At 40.9% G+C, this 26,332-nt stretch overlaps 1 protein-coding gene across 3 annotated transcripts in view; it reads right to left on the reverse strand.

Annotated features, from left to right (window-relative positions):
• Positions 1-26,332, reverse strand: part of CDC42BPB (CDC42 binding protein kinase beta) — a 95,900-nt gene that overhangs the window by 49,811 nt on the left and 19,757 nt on the right. For all 3 annotated transcript variants that reach the window (XM_083840207.1, XM_083840206.1, XM_083840205.1), the window contains exons 2-4: positions 17,116-17,207; positions 5,825-5,908; positions 2,277-2,372 (exon numbers count right to left, since the gene is read on the reverse strand). In XM_083840207.1, the coding sequence (XP_083696333.1) occupies positions 2,277-2,372; positions 5,825-5,908; positions 17,116-17,207 (272 nt within the window). The remainder of the gene's footprint in view (positions 1-2,276; positions 2,373-5,824; positions 5,909-17,115; positions 17,208-26,332) is intronic.

Here is a 26,332-nt window from a genome sequence, read left to right on the forward strand (position 1 = left end):
TATTTATGTTCTGCATCATTAAATGCTCTACGAACATCAGACAGAATACAGCCCCAAGTATCTCTAGATTCTCCAAGAGCAGCTACTGCTTTGCTATCTCAACATCTTCTCTCTCACTGTAAAGTCTCTCTTCATGCAGCCAGAAGAGGATGGCAAAGTCCTAGGTGTGGGGAAGACACCAACATTCTCTCTCTGTGTCAGGGTTAACCTTATGTGGTTTTGCATTTAAGAATCATGAGCTATAATGCACAAACATCACTGGGAGCAGATACAAAGAAGCTAGAGATTTCCCTTTCAGAGGACTGATGTCCACTCCAGGTTGGGAAACCAAGCTCTGTTGTCTGTTCTCATTTTCTTCTTAGCTTTGCGTTCCATTTTACAAGATCAAGGATAAGCAGCAAAGTCAAAAAGCAAGCCCAACCTGTCCAGGTTCTGTAACATGACAGCACTCTCCTGAGATGTGGAAAAATGTGGCTATAAACTTGTTCAAGCCGAGCAGAGGACTGAACAGAGATCTTTTAGTCCCTGGACAAATAAACCACTAAGACGGTATGGAAGAGAACCTGGACCACAGCCCAGGTTTCTGGATGAAAGCCACTTCCTGATGTGTTTTGTCAACTTCACTTTTTCTTCATGCATCATTTACAATAGAGCGACTGAGATGCACATACACTTCATCTGTTAGTACCAGACATTTACATGAGGTGGATGCTGAGTAACAGACCGAATTGGAAGGCAGCAGCTCAGCACATGCGGTACCAGACCTCAGGCAAGCTGGCAAGCTGCTGACTTTGGCTGCCACACAGAGCTGTTGCTTTCTAAGTTCTGGATCTTTAATTAGATGCTAGCTGTCTAAATTCTGCTGTCAAGTGAAACTTCCACATCTTTGTTCTCCATGCCTTTGAGAACGTGGGGAAAAGAAACATATTATACTGCTATAGCTTACTTGGAACAGATTTTCATGAAATGGCATTAGCAACACTCTATCCCTCTCTGTACTGTCATTTCTATTACTAACTATTACTACAGGTAACATTTTTTTCTTAGGTAGCTCCATTCTCAGATGGTAAGTGGAAATAGCACATAGGGTGCTGTAGGTTATTGTTATCAAAGTCTGAAGGCTGTTTGGTTCTGAAGGAATTTGAAATTATGAGCAATCTTTCTGGGAAAGTGTCAGAGAACTAAATTTTGAGAGGTTGAAAAATCCGCATCTATCAAAGTATTTATTAAATGGAAATAGACTGTAAATGAGGGTACAGAGACCCAGTGTGCTTAAAATGTGCTTGACATTGTGAAATTACGTGTAAGACGATAATCAAAATAATTTTTTTTGTTTCAGCACCTCTGAAAACTGTTGGGTATTTAACTCTTTCTTACACTTCATTCCTGAACCCCCTGGCAGGTTTTCATTGGTAAGCTTTTTTCTTATTTATAGTCATGACTTGATAGTTGTGCCATCTAGAAAGCATTAAGATGCTGAAAACCTTCGCATTACAACTATGTTCTTTGCTACAGAAATAGCAGATTCTCTAACGCAGCCTCAGGTACCACAGGGAAGCTGGATGTTTCACTATATTCCAGTGTGTAGGAGCTTCATTGACCAGCACTTTCCTGATTTCTGTGACAAAGCGAAATATAGCTTCTATGTTACAGTTCTAGTGACCAACAATTATGCAGTAACCATCACTACATGTAATAAGAGCAATTACTTTCTTTACAAAGGGTTGCCATAATCTCTCAAACTATAGAGAGAGATGACCAATCTACTGATTTCAAAAACATTTAAATACTTTTATGAAATTGGCTACTTTTTGTTTCCTGAGGCTTTTAAGATATCACAGCTTTTAAAAAAAAATGTTAAATTACTTTTGCCATTTTTAAACAAAACCATGATTTTGAAAGTAAAAATAAACAATAAAACAAAGATCCTTCTTACTTTCACAGAGTTAACATCTCTCTTAAATTAGTTAATTGCAAAAAATTATTAAAAAAAGTTTAAAAAGTTATCCAAAAATATAAACTTAAACATGATACATTTTATGCAAGGGTAGGTTAATTAAAAGGCTGCTTAGCTAAACTCCTGTAGACCACAGTACATGACTTTCTCACTCTGTTACAGTTACAGTCAGTCCTTTGAAGTCTTTCTTCAAGAAGAAAACGCCAAAATACTGCTGGAAGGCATGAGGTAGACTGATTTATTGCAATACCCTTAACTGTACCAAAAATAAAGTTCTTTCATAACATAAAGCTTTTATTTGCTGATGAATCAAACCTACCAAATAGTTCTCATCTTGAAAGGCATAGTGCAATGTAGTGATCCACTGACAATCTCCATTCACCAAGACGTTTCTCTCTTCTCGGAAACAGGCTGTCTAAAGGAAGAAAGGAGAAAAAGCCACTGTCAACATCAACAAGTAGTTTTCACAGGATGAATATATATGGATGCTTTATGAGATTATCTAAAATTACTGAACAGAGGTCTCAATTCATTTGAATTTAGTCTGCACAAGTGACAAGCCAAGGAAACTCTGCAGGCTTGTAGTTATGCATTCAGTCATTCTAATTCTGACTGCGACCTTAAAAAAAAGAAAAACACCAAAAAGAAAACCCACAAACCAATCGAAGCCAACACTAAATCTTTGTTCCATAAGATATTTTTAAAAGCTAGAAAATATGATAACTTGTCACTGCAAATCTGATTCTTCTGAAAAAGACCTTTGTGAAAATATATCACAATGTTATATATGAAAATATATCAAAATCTTAATTTTCTTAGATTGCAGTTCCAGCTATAGACACTGCAAACACTACAGGAAATAAGCAAAGTTTACTGCCTTATCTTTGTCTAGTATAACACATTTCCAATTCCAAGAATATTTCCTCTACTTCGAATAGCATACTGCAACAGTTCAGGGAAGCAAGCGTAATGTGTTTTCTCAGCATCTTTACATAAAACCACCTTTCATAACCTTCAAGAGAGTCTTCCTTAATAAAAATAATGTTTTTATTGGATCAGGTCAGTATTATCAAGAAGCAGACCTTGGGATTCTTTCAGTACTGTCGATTCAGAAAGCCATTATTATGACAACCAGTAGTTGCAGATTCAGGTGTTCGGGTTTTAGATGAGAATTCATTTTTTGTCATTGCCAATTGTCTAGATGTCATAGAAAACGCACTATGTAAGGAACGTTCTTGGGAAGCCGAAGCCTCACCATATATCAATTGCATCTTAAAAAGTTATTTTAACCATTTTTTCCCCTTAAGGAAGCAAAAGTCAATTTACGTTTCTACTGAAGGAGGTCATGCTGGGGTCATGTTGTGAAGTTAGTAATTATTGGTGCAAAGAGATGTGTATTATAATTAAATGTTAACTAAGAGTGATTTTAAGGTTTACGAATGCAAGGTCAAAGTATCATTAAAAAAAAAAGTTTGGCAGCAACAGCAGCTCAAAGTAATCCAATCCCCTGCCCTCAGCACCACAGCACAGCAGTTCTCAGTTGTTCTGGCACCGCTCTTTGGGGAGGCTGCCAACACAGAAAGCTAGTTTATTTATTTTCAAAGACATCAGTTCCTTGATCCAGTTCACTGCGCAACCTCAAATAGTGAGGGAATGTTATGAACACTTCAAAACCAGTAATGCTTCTGAGCACTCTGCATCCTGAATTCAAAGTATAAAACTATCCTTTTCAGCTTACACTGGCTTAAAATGCCTTGAGACATGCCTCGAGAAAGCATGACAGGCTACCTAATTAGCTAGTCAGGATTTATTTGGAACTGTGAGCGGTAACAGACTAATGACTATGCATTTTGTTGTCAGAACAATGAATACAAATGGCCCACCTCATCAACATAAATGGCATGCTATTTTTTGCTTGCAGCCCATTTACGGATGTCAGTTGATATTCGCTAATCTTTCCTGTACTTCAGTAGCTTCCAACCATATGCTTTTTCTTGCAGCCAGTACACAAATCCCCAGTATTTAGATAACTTTTTGCTATGTTTAATGTCATACAATGCTTCATATTACATAAACCAGCATAACATTGCGTTTCTTAGACCACTCACACAGCGGATAATAAAACACCTCAAGCCTGCTTTTGAGTGGAACTGCCCGCTTAAGGTGCCATTGTATACTTGCAGGTTTCATTTTAAAAACTAACAAGTTCTACCACATCTGTGAAATTTTAGTTTCCCAAACATTTTATGAACTTGATATGCAGGTTATAAGCTCTTGCTTACCCAGGAAAGCCAAAAAAAGCCAACAAACTGAACAGGAAATGTCAAAGGGGCACAGCAAAGCAGACAGCTGCCTTTGCTGTTCTTTGTAGATGGGGAAATCAGCAGGAAAAGGACTTAGCTGGACTGTTACTTATCCTAACTGTGCATTGGGAAAACTATTGCTCATTACAGCTCTTTCTTGGTAGATAACACTCTTCCAGCTCCTAGCCTGCCTGACAAGGTAAGAGGAGTTAGTCACATAATTTGAAGAGAACAATTTGTAAAGAAAGAGCTCTCTCCTCAGAACATCTCTACATAAAGTTTCAGCTATTTAACTAAACCTTTTAATTAAAAAATGACACTTTAAAAATGACAGAAGTAAGCCAGCATTAGTTGCATCTCCATCAGAGTTTGGGAACCCCCTAAAAGCACCTTAGGATTTAAACTGATTCTAGACTGAGCAATGAATTAGCCCAACTAAAATCTACGTTGAAATGGCACCGGATTTCCCCGGTGCAGGCAAAGACTTAATACAGAACCACTGATGCAGCACAGCCAGGAGCGTGAATACTCCTGACAGCTCAAAGAACAGCCCAACAGCAGCGGCTGCGCTGCTTGCGAGGAGAGGACGGGCTGATGGACGGACTGTGACTAAATCAGCCAAATGCAGTGGCGAACAGGGCTTAACAAGAGCCAAGAGATTAATTCACAGGAAAAGAGGTGGAACTGACTCACCGAAAGGAAGGGAGAGACGAGGAAGGGAAGGCTGGGGAGGGGGAGGAGGTGTCAGGAAGGGGACCGAAGAACAGGATAGGGAAGTGTCAGCAGGCTTAGTCCTCAGCAAGCAGCTAGCCTTTGTCTCTCAATAAAACTGCTACAAGGAGTGATGCAATATACGTATTTTCCCCTCAGATCTATTGCTCATTTAACTGCTGATTTATATAACGTTACATTTGCCTACTACACTGCAAGAGTAGGTATTCTAGGAATACGCCAGTTATGGCGCATTCCCAGTAGGTCCTTGCCTAATCTGTGAAGTACACATTCGCATTTACATAATTTGTTGTGACAACTTACATCTCCTTTCATCAAAAACACCCTTTTTAAACAGACTTACCCTCTTAACACATTTGTTTTACAATTTGAATCTGTGGTTTCAAAGTATTTAGTTACAGTTTTACCAGTTACATAAATCCTGTTACAAACTGCAGGATGCAAAGCTCCTTAATATATGCTTTCTGAATACAAGAGGAAAAAAAAAGATCCTTTCATAATGTATTTGTATACAGCTGTGAATGTCACAGTAGCACCGATCTCAGCTTTCATGTAGTCTTTAACTTGCCTTTACTGTAAACAAAAATCTGGCCAATAAATTCAGGGTAAGAACTAGGGCAGACTGTCTGGTAAACGAATACACGGTAATGCTGAGAACAACAGATGCCTGGAAGGGACCGTCAGACTTGATTGCATTAAAACAGCTTAAGAAAAAAAAAAGTATGAAGCTCCTAGGCTCACAAAATAATTCTTCCTAATCTGGAAGAGCTTCAGTGTAATTTTCCTGATGACATTTTTAAAATTCTCTGCTTTAGAGAATCGTATTACTTACCTCTGCCCTTTTAAGCATTTCCCATTTATTGAGAATTTTCATGGCATAAATGCGCTCCGTACACTTCATTTTAACAACTGCAACCTGCAATAATAAGATATCCTCATTTAACAAAAGCATGGTCAGAGAAATACAATATTTAAACAGCTTAATTTTCACACAAAAGCACTGTCAGAGAAATACAGTATTTAAACAGCTTAACGTTCACACAGTGTTAATGAAGTAAATTACTAAAGAGCCATCAGCAATCAATTCACACCAACAAATTACAGCTTGATTCTGTGCTCCCTCCACGTTCCTCTCCCATTAATACTACGGACTTGATGCACAACACACCCTGTGTGGTCAACCGTTCACAAGCAAGTACATTGGGGATGATACAGGAGGGGTATGAAGCTTTTTCTAGGAAGATGCATCATAAATTGTTTTGCATTGTTGACCACGAACAGGGAATGCTCCTAACACTGTGCCTTCAGCCAACCAGGAAACATTTAAAAGGGCAACATTAGAAAACAAGAAAGGCCGCTGTCAATAGAAATACACTACATTTGACTCATTTGTTTTCACATTGCTGTTTTCAGAAACTTGAAAGATATTTATAAATTAACATGCTTTTGTGTACTATATGAAGATATTTTAAAAGAAGCAAAGAAACAGCATTCATTTACTTAATCATCATTTTGCTTGAAGCATTTTGCTATGCATCCTGTGTATTAGTCACTTCTTAGACCAGCCTACTACAAACAGTTGTTCATATGGCTGAACAGTGGAAGAAAAACTGAAGAATACAAAAACTTCAAGGCTTAGGAATGCAGAGACTGTATTTAGAGCAAGAACAAAACTAATTCTTGCAGTAAAGCTATTATTTCAATAAAATTCTTACATTTGGCAAAGAAAAGCAAGACTGACAACTAGGACAGCAACGTTTCCACAAGGCTGTACAGGGACTGCTTGAGTATTTCTGCTGCTACTTGTTTTGTCTATTTCAGAAGCATAAAAGCAGTCGGCTTTCATTGCTTCCATCAGAGCTCTGAGTAGCAGTGGGAGAAGTAACAAGAGTCATGTCGTGCTCTCCTCTTCTGTTGCTTTATAACCATTATCTGTAAGGGATTCAGGAGATGCAGAGACTCCAACAAGATGCTAACTATAAAACAAGGTTGGAATAGTGCACCGAGCAGATCGACACAAAACCTGAGGAGGGAAGAGTTCCTCCCTGCCACTTACCCTAAAATAACTCCAGATGAAGGACAGTGGGAGACTGCCCTTCCAGTAACAGAGGGATGAGATACCCCCATTTAGACGCTCGGCTCTGCAGGTGGATACCTGAGCCTCCCACCCCTCGGTGCGTGAGGCTCCTCTCACCAGCTCACGCTGACAGATGAGCTCCATCTAGTACACAGCTGCACAGTCACGCAATGGAAATCTGTTATGGAAGGACCAGCAGGTATCTATGACAGGGAAGACATGGGAATTTAGCCCTAAATACAGTGCTAAGAGGAATCCTTCTGTACGGCATGTAAACTATCCCCAGCCACACAGCACCTCAACCTCTCCTGGTCTGCAAACACCTCCCGCAGACACCGCTCCTACAGCAGGGGATGGGGGAGTACAAATGAGAGTCTTGCCTGAACATGAGACTCCTTGGGCACATATAAAGGGGTTCGGTGCTGACCTGCAATGCTGGTAATGGCCTAAGATGTTTAGCTTTATTCCCAGCCTTGTCACAGCCTTCTAGTTCAAACCTATTGTGACAGTCTCTCCAACTACAATGAACTGAATCATTTGCCTGACACAGCTAAAGATACGGTGTAAGTTAAACTACACATTAAAAGCTCTGAGAAACTGCAAGATGCTGACATAGTCTCTATAGACATTAAATTCTGTTTCATACAGAACACGATAGTTTGGGAAATACCCCAGTCTCCATTTGGGAAATACCCCCGTCTGCACCGGAGGAGAAGAGCAGAGCAGAACGCGACCAGCTGCTACAAAGAACAAAAGCTCTGGGGCAGAAGCGATTTACAAGTTGAGCTTTGCAAGCCCTGAAGAAGCAATATTCAAGTTTCATTAAACCACAACGCTCGAATCGCTCAGGCATCTATGTACAAAGCAGCAAGCAGAAGACAGATACACATCTATTGCGTTTTATCTAAGGCCATCGCTGTCTGCAAGCACTGCGGGGCAGCGGAAGCTTAGAGACTGATCTGGGCTGAAGTGGTAAGGTGTGACGCGAGCCTGGCATCGCAGAGGGCACTGAGAAGCTGTGCAAACATTAAAACAAAGCAGTAAGTGAGAACAAGCCTGGAAAAAGAAAAAAGGGAGTCAAATCTGTATGATCTACTCAGCAATTCCCCATTTGCCATCTCTATCAGTGCCATCATTTTCAACTGAAAGGACTGCTTAAAACAGCCTGACTAAAATTTCAGGAGGAGGAGAATTGTTTTCTGTGGAAGAAGAAGTGGAATTAATAAAAGGAGAGTTGACTCTCACATTTTCACTCGAAGGGGTTATCAGATGATGGCATCAGTAAACACGCTGATGCTGTAGTTGTAAGGGAGCAGTGGGACAAGAAGCTTCTTGTGCCAGCAGAAAAAAATTGTTGAACTATGCAGCAAAATGGGTAAATCCCCAAGAAAATGAAAAAGTAGCAGGTGTTTTTACAAGGAAAAGGAACCTGAAAGGTAAAGAAGATACCTCAGAGAAGCAACAGATTTTTGGCCTGACTAGACCTGACTCTGCAGTTCATTCAAATCATTAGGATTTATTTACCTTTTAAGATAAAAAACACTACCACTAGGACACCAAAACCTCACTGCTGTCTGAAAATAATATTGCACACACACACAAAAACAAACTTATAGCCTTTGTTCCATAAAGCACAAAGTTAACTTGAGGAAAAGCTTTTACTTTGGTCATCAGGTAGCAATATTTCTAAGACTGTATTCGTATTTCTAAGATTGTATTCATGATACAATACTTCAGTTGCTACAGAGATGCTGCAGCACATATTTTTTTCTTGCTTTTTAATAACTTCTTTCTCTGGCATATCTAAAATGCAGTTAAAATAACCACAATGACTACTCTGCATGAGCAAACAAAAATCCCTTACACTGCAATTGTGCGAACCATGCAAGATGTCAAATTTGAAATATGAGTGCTTCTGTAGTACACACCAATTCACTACATCATAAGAGAAATCTTCAGAGGTATGTTCAGAGGTATTCCGAAGGACACAGATTTGTACAAACGCCTCCTTTAACAACAAACGCATTGCTGCTACCTTAAGCATAGGTTTAGAACTTTACTGGCCAAACAAGTGCTTACTTCGTGCACACACTGTAAAGAAATTGGATTTAATTTTGTTTCTTACCCTTTATTTCCACAGCTAGTACAACCTTTTTTCTTTTAAGTATTCTTAAGACATTTATGAAAAAAAAGTATGAGAATCGGAGCTAAAGTGTAAGCAAGAGCCCAGCACGATAACCACATGCCACAACAGCTCATCAGATTTGTATTAATTTCTGCCATCCCTTTTCTTCCAGGACTTTTTGCCTCAAAGCTCTGCTTCCCTTGTACTGTAATAAAATCAAAACTGAACCAATATAGCTGAAATAACCTTTTTAGACTTTGGCAAGAGCTAGAATTTTGCTTCTCAAATTGTTTCATAAAAGCCTTTTGCTGCATTCTGATCTTCCAAAGCCATTTGATACTGACATTTACGACTGTAATGTGCAAAGCTATCCAAAGCTTTTCTTCTGCCCCGACGAAGCCTATAGGGTGGGAATCCGAGCCAAATCAGCCTCAACAAACATGAGACTTCCTAGTCCTGTACTCTGACCTCCGAGTGACATAACCAACATTAGCAAACAGCATCAAATTACAAATTTTATGTAAACAGCAAGCATGATGTAAGAAACTGCAGAAATCATTTAAATGCAAGGCTGAATTTCCAGAAAGCAATTAAGATAGTTAACAAAAAGACTTTCGACTGGGAGCCTATGGATTGTTTGATGCTCATCTTCTTGGGAACCATGCTGGCGTTAATTTCAAGACAAACATAAAAAAGCTACCTAACACTACTTATGCTCATGGCGTGTTAAACTTCGATGTAAAACTTAATCCTAAAATTTCAGCCCTTGAGGACAAGGTGAAATTCAAATACAAAAAGCTCTCACCTGAAAAGGAGACAGACCCAGACATACAGCTAACAGTCCTTCTGCAAGCTCGTAATGACAGGTATAGCGACAGGTAAACGTTACTGCCTTGTAGAAATACAAAATCATTGGAAACTCCACGCACAGCCACAACCCAGAGAAACTTCACATGCAGCAGGTATGAAGGAGGGATATTTAGAGCATCTCATACTAACACAGGAATAGAAAAAGCTTTGCTTGTTCAAAAAAAAAATAAGGAAGGCAAAAAGTGGCTATGATTGCTACCTACCAATAAAATTGGAAGGAAGGACACCGCTAACAAGGATGATGAGAGATCTGCTTAGGCTAATGGACAATAAAATTACATGGATAAAGTGATGTAAAATTGCACGAATTAACCTTTGGCAGGAACTTGGAATGTCTTTAGAAATTTGAGTGGGGATTTTAGACAAGCCTTTCAACCAGAAGAGACAAAATGTCATTTCAGATGTAAACAATTTACCTGTAATGTCTTATTACCAGACTCGTAATTGAATATTATAGACATTTCCCTCAGTTAAAGCTCGTAGACGCCACTTTTACACTCCTATTTCTGCCTCATGCAATTGATACCTTGGATGATACCTACTGAAAACACACTGCAGGAACTGCTTTATCTTCCCAATACTCTTGGACAGGAGAAGTCTTTGATACATAGCTCATTAGTTAACAGTTATCACGGAGAAAAACTGGTCTGGACCGCTTTATCAGGTTTTTTATGTCTATTTTACATTTTAAATGAGCAGCAGTATCTTTGCAGGGTTCGTATTCCACAGTTCACATTTCCCAAACTAAGTAATGTTTTTATCACCAAGAATAGATCTTCACGCTGTACAGAGAAGAAATAAGTGCCAGCAAGAAAGATTCTGCAAAAGGTGGCCCTGAGCAACACCCAGGCTCGCTCCTCAGCGGCCAGCAGGCACACAAGCACAGCGGCCCAAGGCAGGTCTGTCTGTCCGGTCTGTCCGTCCAGCTCCCTGCAGCCAGCTTTCTGTCACAGCAGCCGGGTGCTGCCACCACACAGCCGCCCAGCTGGAGAGGCTCACAAAGAGCAGCAGCCTTTTTCAGAAGCATTTTCAAAACCAAGCAGCTTCTTTGTCCATTTCCACTTCAGAAAATAGCTTGTGAAGAGCACGGCACGGAAGAGGAAAAGCTCATTAAACATTTCTTCTACATCGTGTGTTAAATGCTTGGAGTCTGAGCAGCTAGGTGAGAAGTGTCATACGTTGTGTCCTATGCTTATGAGGTCAGTTAATCTACAATTTAGGAAGGCACAGTCCTCGTGGGTTCCCAATGTCAGTTACCAAAGCATCTGAAGAGACGAGACAGCCTCAGCTGCAGCCTCACCATGTCCCACGCTAATTTCTAGATGTAGACAAAAACATTACACTTAGTACCCTAAATCTGTGACTACGACATGGACAAGGCCCTAACAGCACAGCGTCTCGCTGCCAAGGATAATTGTCAACAGGAAGGTCAGTTCTTCCCTGTTCACTTCTGAGCCTAACTGCGCTCTTAGCCAGTGCATTTCCCACTAGGAATCACGTAATTCATCAGAAACCTGTGGTACACGGGATCGCTCCTATCCTCTTCTCTCAGCAATGAATTATTTTCTTTTGGCAACACTTTTACAGGTCTCGCTTCCAGCTAAGACTCTGACTAAGCACAGTGAGTAGAGGTAACAAGTACTATTACTGAACACTGTATGGATCAAGTCTACACGCAGCAACATTTATAGGAAAGGTATTTCTAACCTATCAGTAGCTAAATCCTACTGAAGCAGGGCACTTTAAGAATATTAGCTATTTTTGTGCTAAGCGAGACCAAAGGGTTCCACCCTTCCGCTGCAGTGCTGCTCACTGAAACAAGTCCTTACTAATAAACAAGGGAAGGAAAGCGATTGTTTCAGTCCCGTACTGCCAAATTTCCAGGAGGTGTCAGCCACATTATACAAGCCAAGCACACGGAAAGCAGATCTAAGGCTGCCCTGAGTTTCTCAGGTAGGCACAATGCCACGAAGCCCAGTATCTCAGGATGTGATTTCCTTTCAAATAATGGCCTGAAGTGTTTCTAGACAGAAGGAATAGCCAGCCACATGCAAATCTCAAGCCACAGATATAATGCATTTTTACAAGTCTAAAAACTGGGGGAGTTTTCCATTCTGTTCTTGTATTATTTAGATTTTCTCCTAGGAAAGGTGTGTTTTCAGTGGGTAACAAAAACTTCACCCTACAGAGCATACTCATTCTTGCTCATCAAGACAGGACACCACATTCATTTTGTTAATAGAACCCAGAATTAAGATTACAGAAATTCATTTTAGTTACAATTTTAATTCAGAGTGTTTTTTATTATTGCTACTATTATTTTATTCCTTATGGAGGTTGCCCCTCTGCACTTGAGCCATCTGCCTACATGATCCCAAAAAACAGAGTGAAAGCAATGTGTGGGCACTCATGACAACATTCCAGCCACCTGGGTGTACACCCAGGTGTGTACACTGTAGGGGATGGGCAAGAACCATTAGTAGTTTATTCTTCTCATAGCTAACATTTCAAATTATAATACTCTTCATAAGAATAGTATGCATTCAAAGAACGTTTGAAACTTTTCTTCATAACTATGAAACTTCTGAAAAAAATGTAATGATGTTCTCAAGCCAATGACTCCAGGACTCAGAGCCTTAAATATTCCTGTAAAGGATATTCAGACATTCAGTTTACCATGCATGCAAAGTAGCTGGCTAAGTTTATGAGAAAAGGAGAACTGCATGTTTTGGCAGGTGGCTACAGAAGAAATCTCTAGGTCCTGAGCTAGGCTATTTTTGTCTTAGCATAATAATGAGAACTTTAAGAAATATTTTTTCTCTTGCTTTCTCAGTTCTCCTTTGCTCTAAGAACTTTCACTCAGGTGGTTTTGGATTACCAGTTGTTTTCTTCTTCTCATATTGCTGGAAAAAGTGTAAAGAATCAGGCTGAGTTCTGCTGGTTTGAAAAGGAAAAGGAAAGAAAAAGGCACTCACAGTAAAGTTACACACTGGGGATTATATCAATCTGCCTTAAATTAGATGCTGGTGTATTCATAAGGACACACTCACATGCCATCTCAATCCACTTTCTGGTCAAGGAGCATGTGTCTTATGTGTTGTGTGGCAAAATCAATCACCGATCCTGTCTAATACAATGTCTTCATTTTGTTTAAGCCATCTTTCTTCAAAGCTACTGATTTATGCAAAAGTTCTTCGGTAAGACTAAAGCCCCTGGGGTTCTCAAAGAAGTCTAAAGTAGCTAAACTGTGGATATAGCTGCTATACACATTCAGGAGAATGGAATGTCGTTTTCAATCTTTTTGAAGTCTGGCTTGTTTAGCTGTTCAGCTTTTTAATTTAAACTACTTATTTCTACGAGGAATATGCTTAGTTTAATTCTGATTAAATTCTTTATGCACTTCAACAAATATGTTCTAAGTATAGTTTTTGATGTTGGTTTTGTTTTAATCAAGATTGAAAGAGTAACCTTATAAATAACACTAAAATCTCATCAACTAATTTATAACAGTTCTTATATGTGTATGAACATACCATAGCAAAATTATTTACAGCACCCCCATTCAGTGTTTTGAAGTGTTGCTTTACACAAGTCAGATGCCACAAGGCCCCCTAAAGAACCTAGATTTTATTTTCTTATTTATGGAATTTCAACCTTCACATATTTACTATTTTATAATGCCTATATTTAACAGTTATAGCACCGTAGTATACACAAGGGTCAAAGGATTCATTCATAAGCAAAAAGCGTGAAATATTCTCTGGCAAGTGGGATTAAAGTACAGTGAACTTAAAATCAATGATCCTGCATAATTTAAACTGATCAAAAAGTTTCAAGCTGGCACAAACACAAACCTGTTAAGTAAAAGATGAAAATGACAATGCAATATCGACAGATAACCAACTCTTCTGACTTTGTAACTACTCATAGCTGTGACAGAAGGATGAAATTAAGATTTTTTATCATTTCCCTTCTGTGAAATTTCATTTCCACTGGGGTGGAGGGTGGGGGGTGTAGAATTTACCAGTTGCTTTGATCATTTCATGCTTTTCCAAATGAAAGAATATGAAAGACGTTGTTGATTCAGGCACCCCAAACAGCATTAACTTGAGTTTCCACCCAGAATTTCTAAATTTATATATACCCTAAAACTCTTGATCCAAAGCTAAGAAAGGTCACCCTAAAGCCCCTAACAAGTATAAACAGAAATCTCTGAAAAGTTCATACAAACGCTTCATCTGCTGCTGTACTGAGATTTCCAGCTGGGGAAATCCCTAAGTGAAGAAGAGCATCTTTATGAAGAGAACAGATTTAAGTACTATAAAAAACTGTCCTCCCTTAAAACATTAAGATTAACATTAACAAGGCTTCAAAACTTTAGATCATCACATGAGGCATTGACCTCTGTACCCAAAAGCCGTAAGCCACTGCAAACACCCCAAAAAAGAAAGATAAGTGAAGAGATAATTTAAAAATAAACTGTTGTGAGATGCTGAAGGAAATCAGGTAAGTTATCAACATTTGTACGAGCATTTTGTCTAAAAATTAAGTCCAAGGCTGTCTGCAGAAACACTCTGAGACACAGTCCATCTCCTGCTAGAGATCAAAACTCCTCTCAACCTTCAATAAGCATCAGGAAATGTGTCCCATTTCTGTGTCCAAGTTACAGGGCAATATGAAAAGAGCTTACTGTTACAGATTCATTGATTTTAGGATTAAGAGGAATATTCTGGCAAAGGCATTCCTAATACTGGCTCCATATGCAAGCCACTATAAAGGGTTCCCTTGTCCTGAAATCATTTTGATAGCTATAGCATTCACAAGTCTAGTTCTGAAAAGATCCAGAAACCACTTCTAATCCCACCGAAAGACAAACTGCCAAAACACTAATCTAAAATTCTTTAGATATCAGCGGTCGCAGCCACTTATAGCTAGTAATTTGGCACAGCAGGACCAGAACAACACATCAAAGTAGCCTGTGCTGAGCCTTACAATCTATACTGTACGCGGTTCAGGAATTTTGTTTCAGAGGGTATCTAGTCTGGTCTCCTGGACTAAACACGCTTTGAAGCTGCTAGAAGAGTTGAAAACAATGATTGATTCTTATATACTCACTGGGGCCAGAAGCACATTTGGTGCACACCTGGAACACAGGTTCTAATTTAGCTTCCTCCAAAAGAAATCCAACTTACACACAGCAAAAACATTCTGCAGTAACTGGGGGCACTGCCTTCAAGTATGCTATGCTACTGCTTTGAATCAAAGCACTAATAGCGATGTAGACAGTTACCTATTACTGCCTTGATTTTCTAGGCCCTTTATTTGGCCATAAAACTTTTTGCTCAGACCTCTTTTCTAGACTTAATTTGTAGCTTTCAGCCCTGCCTTGGACTTATCAAATTTTGTTTCCCATTTCTGTTTTTTCCTGTGAACTCTTTGCAGAACTATTCTTGCCTAAAAGCCATGTTCAAATAACATATTCCAGATAAAACCTAACACTTAAATGAAACAACCAACTGATTGTCATGCAGTATTTCTACTACCCTAAGATAACACTTCCTTTTTTTTTTTTTTGTAACGAATGTTGCAACTTATGGAGTTCAACATCCACTAGAAAGTGGACTGTTGTTTTACAGGTCAAGACCTTAGGATTTATCTGGACATTTTACTTAAAACTCTCAAGTTCTTTGAGTAGCTATGTCCACAGTGACTACACACGAACTATTTCATCACATTGTTAGAGGCTGGTACAGATTAGGAGATGTTCCTGAAACATTTGTTTCTGCCTACCTTAGGTGTCCACTTTCTTCAAAAGCAGTCCCTGAAGTAGCTTAAAATTATGTGGATCTGTTCTATCCATTCATCTCACAACGCACAGAAATGTCACTGCTTTCTGAACCCAGGCTGAGTAGGGGCCTGGCATTTTTCTAGGTCAGCTTCTGGTCTGCCTACCATACCACTGTCCCACAATCAAACTACAATACCCCTTCCACAATCAAACCCTCTGCGAAAGAAAGTTTGACATGTCATGGGCACACCGTGCTTGGAACGAAAGCCCTGCACAGCACATCCTCCTGTTCCTGACACCAGATGAAGATAAGGAAGCCTAGCCTTTGCCACCGGCAGCAAAGTTGTAATCAAGTGCTAATGGGCCCAAGTGAGCCTTTAATGGCTGTCACTGTATTTGACTTTAGTGTGGTATTACTTAAAAGAAGCTTCCTGAAAGAAATCTAAATTCCTTGCTTCCAGAAATCCTCTACTTAATCATCTCTTTTGCTGACAGCTACAGCTTTACTTATGTGTACTTAAATGCTGAGAGGTTGCCTTTGAGGTTCTCCAGGAGTGTCCTAGGCCTCCTACAGGGGGCACGCTCGTGAACGCTTTCGCTAGTGGCAAGCCCTCTCAGACTTGTGTGACCGACGAGACTTTCATTAAGCATATTAAGAAGTAAAGCTTCAGTCCAGGGTCCTGGGCCTGGCGAGTCCTCAAAACACAAGGCGTTCCTATCATCCCAGCATGATTCAACTTGCTGTCCAAAAAACAGATCCAGCAGCCTTTGATCTTCAAAGATGACAGGGAACAGCCTCTGAGGCAGCCAAATGCGTCTTTCTGCATTACCAGATTGCTACAGAGACAGGCAGATGGGTGGAGCAGCCTCCGCGTTCCTACCATCGAAGCAGCCCAGCTCTGTGTTAAATTATAGCAGTACAGAAGAGTACATATGGCAAGTGGGAGAAGAGATCCCAAATTCAGCTGTGCAGCTGCTAGGTGGGACCACCCTGCTCATACACATATTGAAGAGACACTTGTTTTGCTACTCTGAAGTCAAAATTAGCTAGTCACATAGATGGCAGAACTGGACACTAGAAACCCTGCTTCAAAGGGACCCCCCTTTAGCAGTACCTTGCTAGCATCCTACATTTGCAAGTATTTTAATATATCTGTGTGAATCTTCTGTCTTTAGGACAAATAAAAATTCAACTGCACCAAGAAATCAGATGCACAAGCAATGAAAGTTATATTACTACGACTGAGAGCAAAATTATCTTACCTCACCAAATGCACCTCTTCCAATCACTTTTATAATTTCAAAGTCATCGCGATGAAGTTGCATCTCCTTTACCAACTTCGTAAATGGTCTTGCTGTTTAGGGAAAAGAAAAGAAGGAAAACTCTATTAACAGAAATCCAATAAATCAAACTAATCCATAAAACAGAAGTCTGAAGTACTTGCAGCATTATCTAGTGCACTTTTTCAACTACTGCTAGAATGTACAAATAGTAGAAAAACATTCATTACAGTATGCAATTAGCACTTAGAATTAAAAAAGTTTAATCCTATGAATACTGAAACTTTTGGCTGTATTTTTATGACTGTATAGATTAGTAGGTTCCACCTTCTGTTATCAGTTAACTTATCTGCCGTATTTATCCACCACCAAGAACTGTGCTGTGAGCCACAACCCAAGTACTCTAGCAGTGATTACATGGCCACACAGACTTGAAATTTCTAGAGCTGCAGTCAAGGAGGACTGTGCATGAGATAAACAGACAAATAAGCTGATGTTCCCTTATTTTGTGAGCAGAAAGCTATAGATTCCATTACTAAATCACCCTAACATATGGATGGCCAATATCAACCTCAGTCTGGGATTCTGCCTTGTTTCCATCAAATAAAGAGCAAAGTCCTTCAGAAAGAGGTTTTGATCTGCCACCCCGCCTTTCTTTAGGGTTTCATAAGTCAGCAAAGGACCATAAAACTGGGATAGAGCTCATTCATTATGGGCGAACCCCAAAGAAAAAAATTGTGTTATCCTTCAGCCACTGGAGTAACTCTCCTCTTAAGCAGCGTTCAGCTTTCATTGCTTTATTTCTTCAGTTACTACCAACTGAAGTCTGAACAGCTCACTTTCAGTAGACAGGTCTCTGCTCAATACCAGTGAATCCATGTTCTACAAGATCTGTTACTTTGAACTATTTTTTCCTCTTAAAAACAGAAAAACAAAAATCGCATTTGCCAGATCTCAGCTAGAACAAGTCTTGAAGGGCTGCAGCCTGAAAGGTGTCCAGCAATTAACTGACCTACATTTACTTTGCAATAGCGGTCCTGCTGGACTCCACACATTTCTCAAAGCATTTAGCCAATAAATTCCGCTGTACTTGCAGATGCCATCCATCTTCTCCTCTCTAGCCCCAATTCATAAAATTTTAATTATTTCTAGTGTATTATGCAAAGCGTATTACTGTTTAGATACAACACTTGCTACAATAATCATTAATAATCAGAATAAATAGTGAATTGTGAGACCAAATGAGTAAGAAAAAACAGTGGTGCAAGCTAAATTGCACAAAAGCAAGTACGGTGTCTACAAAGGGAATGCTTACACATCTAACTAAGCACAAAAAATTGCTCTTTTCCACCTCATCACAAACATTCCCAGACCAAGACAACTGAAGTTTTTAAAACACACATTTTCCATTTGCAGCAGAGTAAAATATCACAGAACTACTACTTGTAAATCCACCCAGACTCCCACGTTACCTCCCCGTGCATTATGATTATAGACCAATGAGTTTAAAACCAAACAGAACTCCTATAAAAGAGGGACAGTGTATTTCAGACACAAACAACAAACAAACCAAACCTTACAAACACACAGGAGATGCAGAAGTCTGAACTCAATTGCGGATTCTATAGGAAGTCAAAGCAAGAAAGCCTGAAAACTTGTCAGCAGAAACTTGCAGCAGCTAATACAATGAAGAAATACCTGGACTAAGGAACAGCCACGTTTCTTCACTGTTCTTGACAGAACTGCTATAGAAAAGGTTTCATCCAAAAGCAATTCCCCTCTCACTGGATAGCTTCACGTTTCTCCAAAGTGTGAAGTTTAATGGGGAATCTACTCGATCCTCCACTTCCTTAGGGCAGAGATGCCCACCAGTCTCTCCCACGGGACAACTGAGACTATCATCCCAAACCCACCGAACTGGTCCAATCTGACATCTGTACAACGAAGCACCACTACCAACGATCATGTTATACATTAATTATTTGCAAGGTGGTTCTGCCTCCTTCCCCCCCACCCATCAAATCAGGAGGGACTGAAGAAATGCAGTTACAGATCCAAAATAAGTGTCAACATTTCATACACAAGTTAGGGACTGCTACTGCAGAACGCAGGTCATTACACGAACTGAGCAGAACACCACCTTCTGGTTTTTATTACAATTCAAGGGAAGTAGGAATGAAATCAAGTAGTTTTATTTGTGGAAGATACTAAGCCAATACTTTTTTTTTTTTTTTTTGAAATATCCAATTTTAGTGAAAATTCTAGTCACTAAACAGAAAACCAACATAATTGGTGCAAGTACTTATTAAAAAAACCTTGCCACTGCAAATCAATTGCAAGTAATTTTCAAAGCAGAATAGCAGAATGACAAGCCTACACAAGTTTCAGCTTACTGTCTTGTACATTAAAAAAATCTTATTTATTTCTTACATTTTCATTACTTTGTCAACTGGTGATGCTGTTATTTTCCACAGTTTCCCTTGCTTTGAAATACTCCAAATTTCATCTTGCTAGAAATTGGGATTCAGTTTAGAAATGCATTAAATTGTACTAAAGCAAGTTAATTCAATTAGCTTTCTATTTTAAAATAAATATTAATGACGTATCAAGCATAAACTGGACTTAAATTCACACAAAAAGAAGAAATAGTGTCTGCAAAGGAAAAGCACTACTCCTTTCTTTCTAGGCGATGGATCCTTCAAGCCGGCAGTACAAGCAGACCTCACCCCCTGCACCTCCACCTCAACTCAAAGACCACCAGTCCCAGCTCAGTCCTACTGCATCATCTCCATTTGTCAGTGGAAGTCCTGCATAACAAAATTAATTTAACATATGCAAATGAAAAGAAGGTTTTCTTCCTAAAACAAAGTTCCTATTTTTCAGAGTATTTGTGCACTTCATCAATGTTGACTTTTACTATTTAGCAAATGTTGGCGTTAAGAAACACAGCCACTTCAGCAGCAACTGTCTTGGAAAGTTTAGCACCAGACATGAACAACTGAATGTACAGTAAGATGATAAACTGGATAGCACTTCCCGCAAAAAGGACAAATTCAGGTCTTTGTCAAGGCATCTAAGGTTTCTGAAAAGGAAACAAAATTTGAAAATAGAACCTAATTTCCACAGAATCTCATCATCACAGAGGCCAAAAGGGAGTTTAGGCAGCAAATCAGAGCCCAGAGGAGGCAATGAACCAGTAATTGTCAAACTGATACTTACTTCATTGACATTTGGGAGAAGAACCTTGTTTGTACCAGCATGTAGCCTGCTGCTTTCAAGTACCGGATTGTACAATTTTTACCTCTTAGTAAGTGAAATCACAAAATGCTTCCAATCTGCTTTCCTGCTTCCCCTCAGGCCTCCTGTTGTTCCTCACCCATCCAATACCCAGATTAGCAGCATGCACACAACTGGCAAAACTGAGGGAACAGAAACTTGCTCCAGAAAGTGTGTAAGAGCCCCATATGCTGTCTTTGCCAAAATGATGCCAAGTGATGCACCCACTGCTATATAACACCGGTTAAGGGCTCAAGCTTTTCTTTTTATACATCACTATTTTATAAATAGTGAACTCAAAGCAAAGATCTCCCCATGTACTGGAATAATTACATTTTACTGATTAGTTCTGATCCCAATATTAACAGCAGGACTTATGATTTGGAACTGATATAAAACTTAATGAAAGTATTTCATCTGGGCAAACAGAAGCATTAACTGTACGGGGGGTTTTACTGGCAGCCACTACTAAATTTTGTTATATATACACTGTTGTCAGGGCAACACTAGCTCTGAGTAATTGCATGAGTTTGTTTATTCACGACTGAGACTCTAATCAACATTTGGGACAGGCGTTCTGCGTATCTGTATGCAGCACCGTCTTTTCTCTCAAGCTGATTTTGCATTATTGTATTTGCACTTGCTTGGAAGAAGGGTGTTCTCCATAAGGCCACACAGGAAGAAAAAAACTAATTTTTAAGGAGCCAAGAAACGTCTGCTTTCAAGAACGTAATACCAAACATTAACGGTCTATGTTTTGATCAATATTCACAAATGGAAGCGAAATGCCAACATCTATTTCTTCATTGAAAACCAAGATGTGTACAAAAGGCATAAATTCTCCACGCACAAACAAATTATATTCCAATCATTCTCCTCTTTGCCTGATAGATGGGACTAAGATGTTTTGTTTGCACAGAAAGAAAACATCAATTTGAATAATTTGAAAATATAATTTGAAGCCCAGTCATAGGTAAATAGGTTTGTGATTTAGGTCTCTTATGTACATCTATACCGCAGTCACTTTGTATTATGCCACCTGATAGGAGACGTTTCCAGGTGGAACTGTTTCTGAAGGACCAGAAGCTGCAGGAAAGGACAGGAGAGGTGATCCGATGTGACAGGTGAGGTGCCCTCTGCTCTGCTACCGCCACCAAGCTCAGAAGCACAAAGATTTCATTTCCAAATGGAGGTCTGGGGAAGGATGGTAGTACTGTCAACATCCTGCTCAAAAATAATAGGGCTACTTTCTCCAAGCTAGAACGTGGTTAAGAATGAAAAGTGTTGACATATGTTTTGGATTTGTACTTTCTGCTCAGATTCTGAACTGTGTAGATTGTGTTAATAATTTACTCTCTGGAAACAGAGAGGCTTGCACCTTTACATTGGAGTGGACAAAAAACTACCCTGGGTTTGCGATAACTCCTGCTTCAGCGGTGGAGTAGTCCAGCAGCTCCAGTTTGAGGACTCGTGCATATTTTGTTTGGCAGTGCAAGATCCCAGAAATCCAGACTCACAAAAATCACCGAGTAGAAGCTGCCAAATGTTCAGGAACATCTGATGTTTTGTTATCATTGGCAACTTCAAGCTTTAAATAAATGTGACAACTGTAAGAAACTAACAGACAGAAACATAGGACAATTCAGGTTGAAAGGGACCTCGGGAGGTCTCTAGACCAACCTCCTTGCTCATGTCACTCTCTGTTTACTTCAGAGCAGGGTATGTTGTTTTTTTTTCTGGTCAGGTCTCAAACACTTCCAAGGACGGAGATCCCACAACCTCTCTGGACAGCCTATCCATATACCCGACTGCCCTGCACCAGAGCTTCATAGGTCAGAACTGATCTTGTGAGTGATTTGGGTTTTAAGCCATTATATAATGAGATGATAGCATTCAGGTAGACCTGCCTAGAAGGCATGTCCAAACCATCTGTTACACAGAAATTCATCTGCCATCACACTCCCTTTATCTATTCACTCCCTGCGCAAAACGTTACGGTGGAAACCGTGTGAATTGCAAAATATTAATGTCAAGGAAACAACAAGGTGTCGCAGATAATTGTCTGTGGAGCCCCACTCCCACCAGACAGATCCAATATTTCACTTAAGATGATGTTTTCTTTGGAGGAAGAACACGAAAGAGAAGCGAGTTTTACCGTTTCCCTCCACCACCTCCTAACTTATGTTCTAGAAAGCAAGCAACTTGTTTGCCCTTTGTGCACCCTCCTCAAAGCAGCAGCATTCCTGTGATATTGCTGCTAAAACAGCAGGCTGACAGGTTCAACAAGTTAGCGCTCGTATACCTGTCTTGAGAGATACCCACACCCAGGTAGCCCCAACCAGCTTACCGGGGCTGATAAATACCTGCCACAACCCACACTTTCGCCTTTTAAAGAAGTACCATCCTCTCGACGCTTGATTGTGCGATTTTCCCTCTATTTCACAAGTGTAAATTTTTGCTAATTCCTCCATCCTTTGTTGACTCCAGCCTTAATTTCTTCCAGTTGCAGATCCTTGCCTCCCTTTTCCTGTGCAGTGTTTCCTCTTATCAGCCAGCCCTGTGAGTGCCTTTTGTCAGCCTGGTTTCCTAAGGAAATAAGGTATGTGAGCACACTGCTTGGCAATCGGAGTCCAGTCCTCCTCCTCAGCAACTTTTGATCCCTGTTAAGACACTTAATGAGGTTTGGTAAAGGGGATATTAACTTGTCCAAAGACACCAAGTTCTATAAAAACCGATGGTGATAGGAAAGACGCCCACAGCGTCACCCCACGATGGGAAAGGCTGCCACAGGCGTACAGCTGGGCAACGAGCACACACTGAGCCACAGAGCAGACATACCTTGCTGTGCCCGGTCATGGAGGGAGCTATAGGTACAGCAGGATGACAGTGAAACGTTGGAGGGAAGAAGGAAAGGCGCATCAGGAAAGGGAAGGCAGCACAGCGGGAAGGGCAAGGGCTTGTTCCACTCAACCTCATAAAGGAGCAGATCCCAAAGAGACGGGAAGCCAAACTTCTACTTACGAAGGCGGCACATTTTGTGTTCTCTGCCATTTTCTGCTGGGTGTTTCACCCCTGCCATGCCCTCCCTCCCACGTCTCTAACGCGCGCTGTATACACACACATACATCGCTTATCCTGCCTGGCTCCTGCTCGGTGATCTGATTCTTCATCACTCACTCAACATTCATTAGACAAACAAATCCAGTGGTGCAAGACTTGGGTTATCAACGAACACAAGCTCCACTGGATTGAACACCTGCGAAGCAAAGCTGGTTACCCACGGCAGGGCGTTCGCAGCCCTCGCAGGACAGCCTCCTGCTGCTTCGCACGCTGCCACAGCCCCCTCGGTCCCCCCGCAAGGCCACCAGGACTTGGCGAGCCTGGCTGGTCAGTACTTCGTAATAAGTGCGTGTGCTAATATAACACCAAGGAAGCCCGAATCTCCTTGAGGCCGACTGCCAGTACTTTTCATGAGAATTAATAAGCGGTGAGTTTATTAAGGAATTTAAGATTGTGTTATGAAACTCAAAACTAGCATACAAAAGAAACTCTTTCCTGAAGATGGAGTACACAAAGTTACAGAGCTGTAATTATGGAGTTTGCTTTGTTTTATGAAAGGCTTCCAACGTACATAAAACAGAGTGCTCGAACACTTTCAGTCAGATACCTTGGTGGCATTTAGACCGATCTGGATTACATAATCACATGCAAAATCCTCAAAGACTTAAATGGACAAAGCAGTCATTACTTTGGGGCATGAACCAAAACTGTGTGTACCAGAGCTTCTGCAGGATGCTCCAGGAGTGGCTTCATCAGTCACAGAACTAATCCTGGCATTTAGGGTTCGTATACTAGTTTGGGATAACTATCTACATGAAAGATGTAAAGGTTTTTGCTTTATCCTCCATGCTAAAGGATAATGGCATCAGGAAGTGTTCTGAAGGGGAAAAAAAGGAGTAGCAGCACTGGTTCCGATCCTATTAGTGTCACTACATTTGCTGGCAGAAGAGCCAGGCATTTACCTTGAAACCTCACCTGTGGTCACTGCTATTCATTCAGCACAGTTTTTGTGTGGCAAGCCCCAAAAGCAAGCACCACACAGGAGGACTCCACGGGCGGCACCCCGCTCCCATTGCCGGCTCGCTGCTGAATGTTACCAAGAGCACATAAGAGCTGGCTCGCTGCCCGACTGGCCCATCCACCGCCTTTCATGCTTACACTGAAAGGACACCAAGGATAACACTTGAGGTTTGTACAGACGAGCACTGAGGAGCACACCGATCCTTCTGAGAGGTCCAAGTGACAGAAGGCATTGCCAGCACAACTCCTGCCAGCACAGCCGTGCTCCGCGGAGAGCCAGGCAGCACCTGAGCTCTCGCAGGCCAGAGGGGAAACACGCTCTGGCTTACACGTGCAAGAGCAAACACCCAGTGACCGTTTGCTACATATATACATGTATATGTATATATATAAAGAGAGAGAAAGACAGTTGCTTACCTACAGAATAATGGTCAGGTGAAACAAAAGCCACATGCAAATCAGACCTAAAGGTAATGGCATATGCTAATGCTACAAATCAGGCAGGGGTCTTTCTAGTGCTAAGGTTAACACTAACAGTTCTACCTGCCAGTGTAAAGACTGAAGAAAAATGTGGTTGTGCAGAGCACTTAGTTGGGGAAACCTAGTAGAGACTTAACATCCACAAAAGCTTGGTGCAGCTGCACAGTGCGTGACATGTACCAGGACACAGACAGACCTTTCTACACAGGGTGACACATTCCAAGCAAGGAAACCTGCACCTTTATGAGTAATAACCAGGGCACTTCAAAACAAAACAAACAAAAAAACCAGTCAGTAGCGTGAGAGATTAAGTTCTATCCCAACTCTCTTATGAGAATTTTAAAGCTCCTAGAGAAATCATGTTTCCAGCTGCAGTTTCCAGTCTTTCATACCTATTTCCAAACTACCGCAGTTGGGGAGAAGGGAAGCCCTGCTGCCTCCCTAACCTTTCCCTGAGGTTCCCAGCTCTCCCAGCGGACAGATGGATCCCCTGGCAGTCTATCGGCCTCCTCAGCCTTAGAGACTTCACCGACTGATCTGCTGTGCAGGAGCCCAGTAACATCTGCACGCTGTAATTTTCTGAGAATGAAAGACTAGATTTTGCTTCGTACTTGAATTTCATGAGGTTTTCAAGCATGGTGTTTTCCTTCCTTTTAAACATTACAAAGAAATACGAGGAAAAGATAACTATTCCACAATAAAGTATCTGTTCTGCTCTTAAACAACTGTTAATACCAACACCTTCTTAAGCTTCATCTTCACTTTGTTTTCCTCAGGAGGATCAGATCCAGCGCAGAAAACACATGCGCACCGAGTCATATACAAGCTCTCTGAATTAGATACTTTCCCAGAGACTAACTCTCTGACCTCCCAGACATTTGAGACAACTGACGGGGGAGTCGCACGACCGCTTTAATCCAGGAAATCCATTCTGCTGCCGGAGGAGTCCCTCCTTCCCACCAGCGCTCCGCTTTTATTGCCTGGCTCATCGCTAGTGCTCACATGGCACGTCGGACCAGGAAACGTTTCCAGGCGAAAGCTAACTTGTCCATCCATCCCCTCCCACCGCACCGCTCGCCCCCTGTGACTCACGCGCAGCTGCAGCGCTGGAGCACCAGCCCGCGGCAGGCTGCAGGAAGAGGCTGCAGAGGACAAAATGGCCTTTTTTGGAAGCGATGGCATCTGCCTCTGACCGCTGAGAGCTCCGATCTGGTACACAAGGCTGCTCCCAGCCAACCTACAGCGCACAAGGACGGGATCTTCCAAGATGCACGTCAAAACGCTGTAAGAAACGGGTGACAACAAACACTACGGAACACAACCTCGGCTTAATATAGCTTTATTTGTTTGGGTACCTGAACGG

This window comes from Anser anser (genome assembly GCF_964211835.1).
Source record: "Anser anser genome assembly, chromosome: 5".
Lineage (NCBI taxonomy): Eukaryota > Metazoa > Chordata > Aves > Anseriformes > Anatidae > Anser > Anser anser.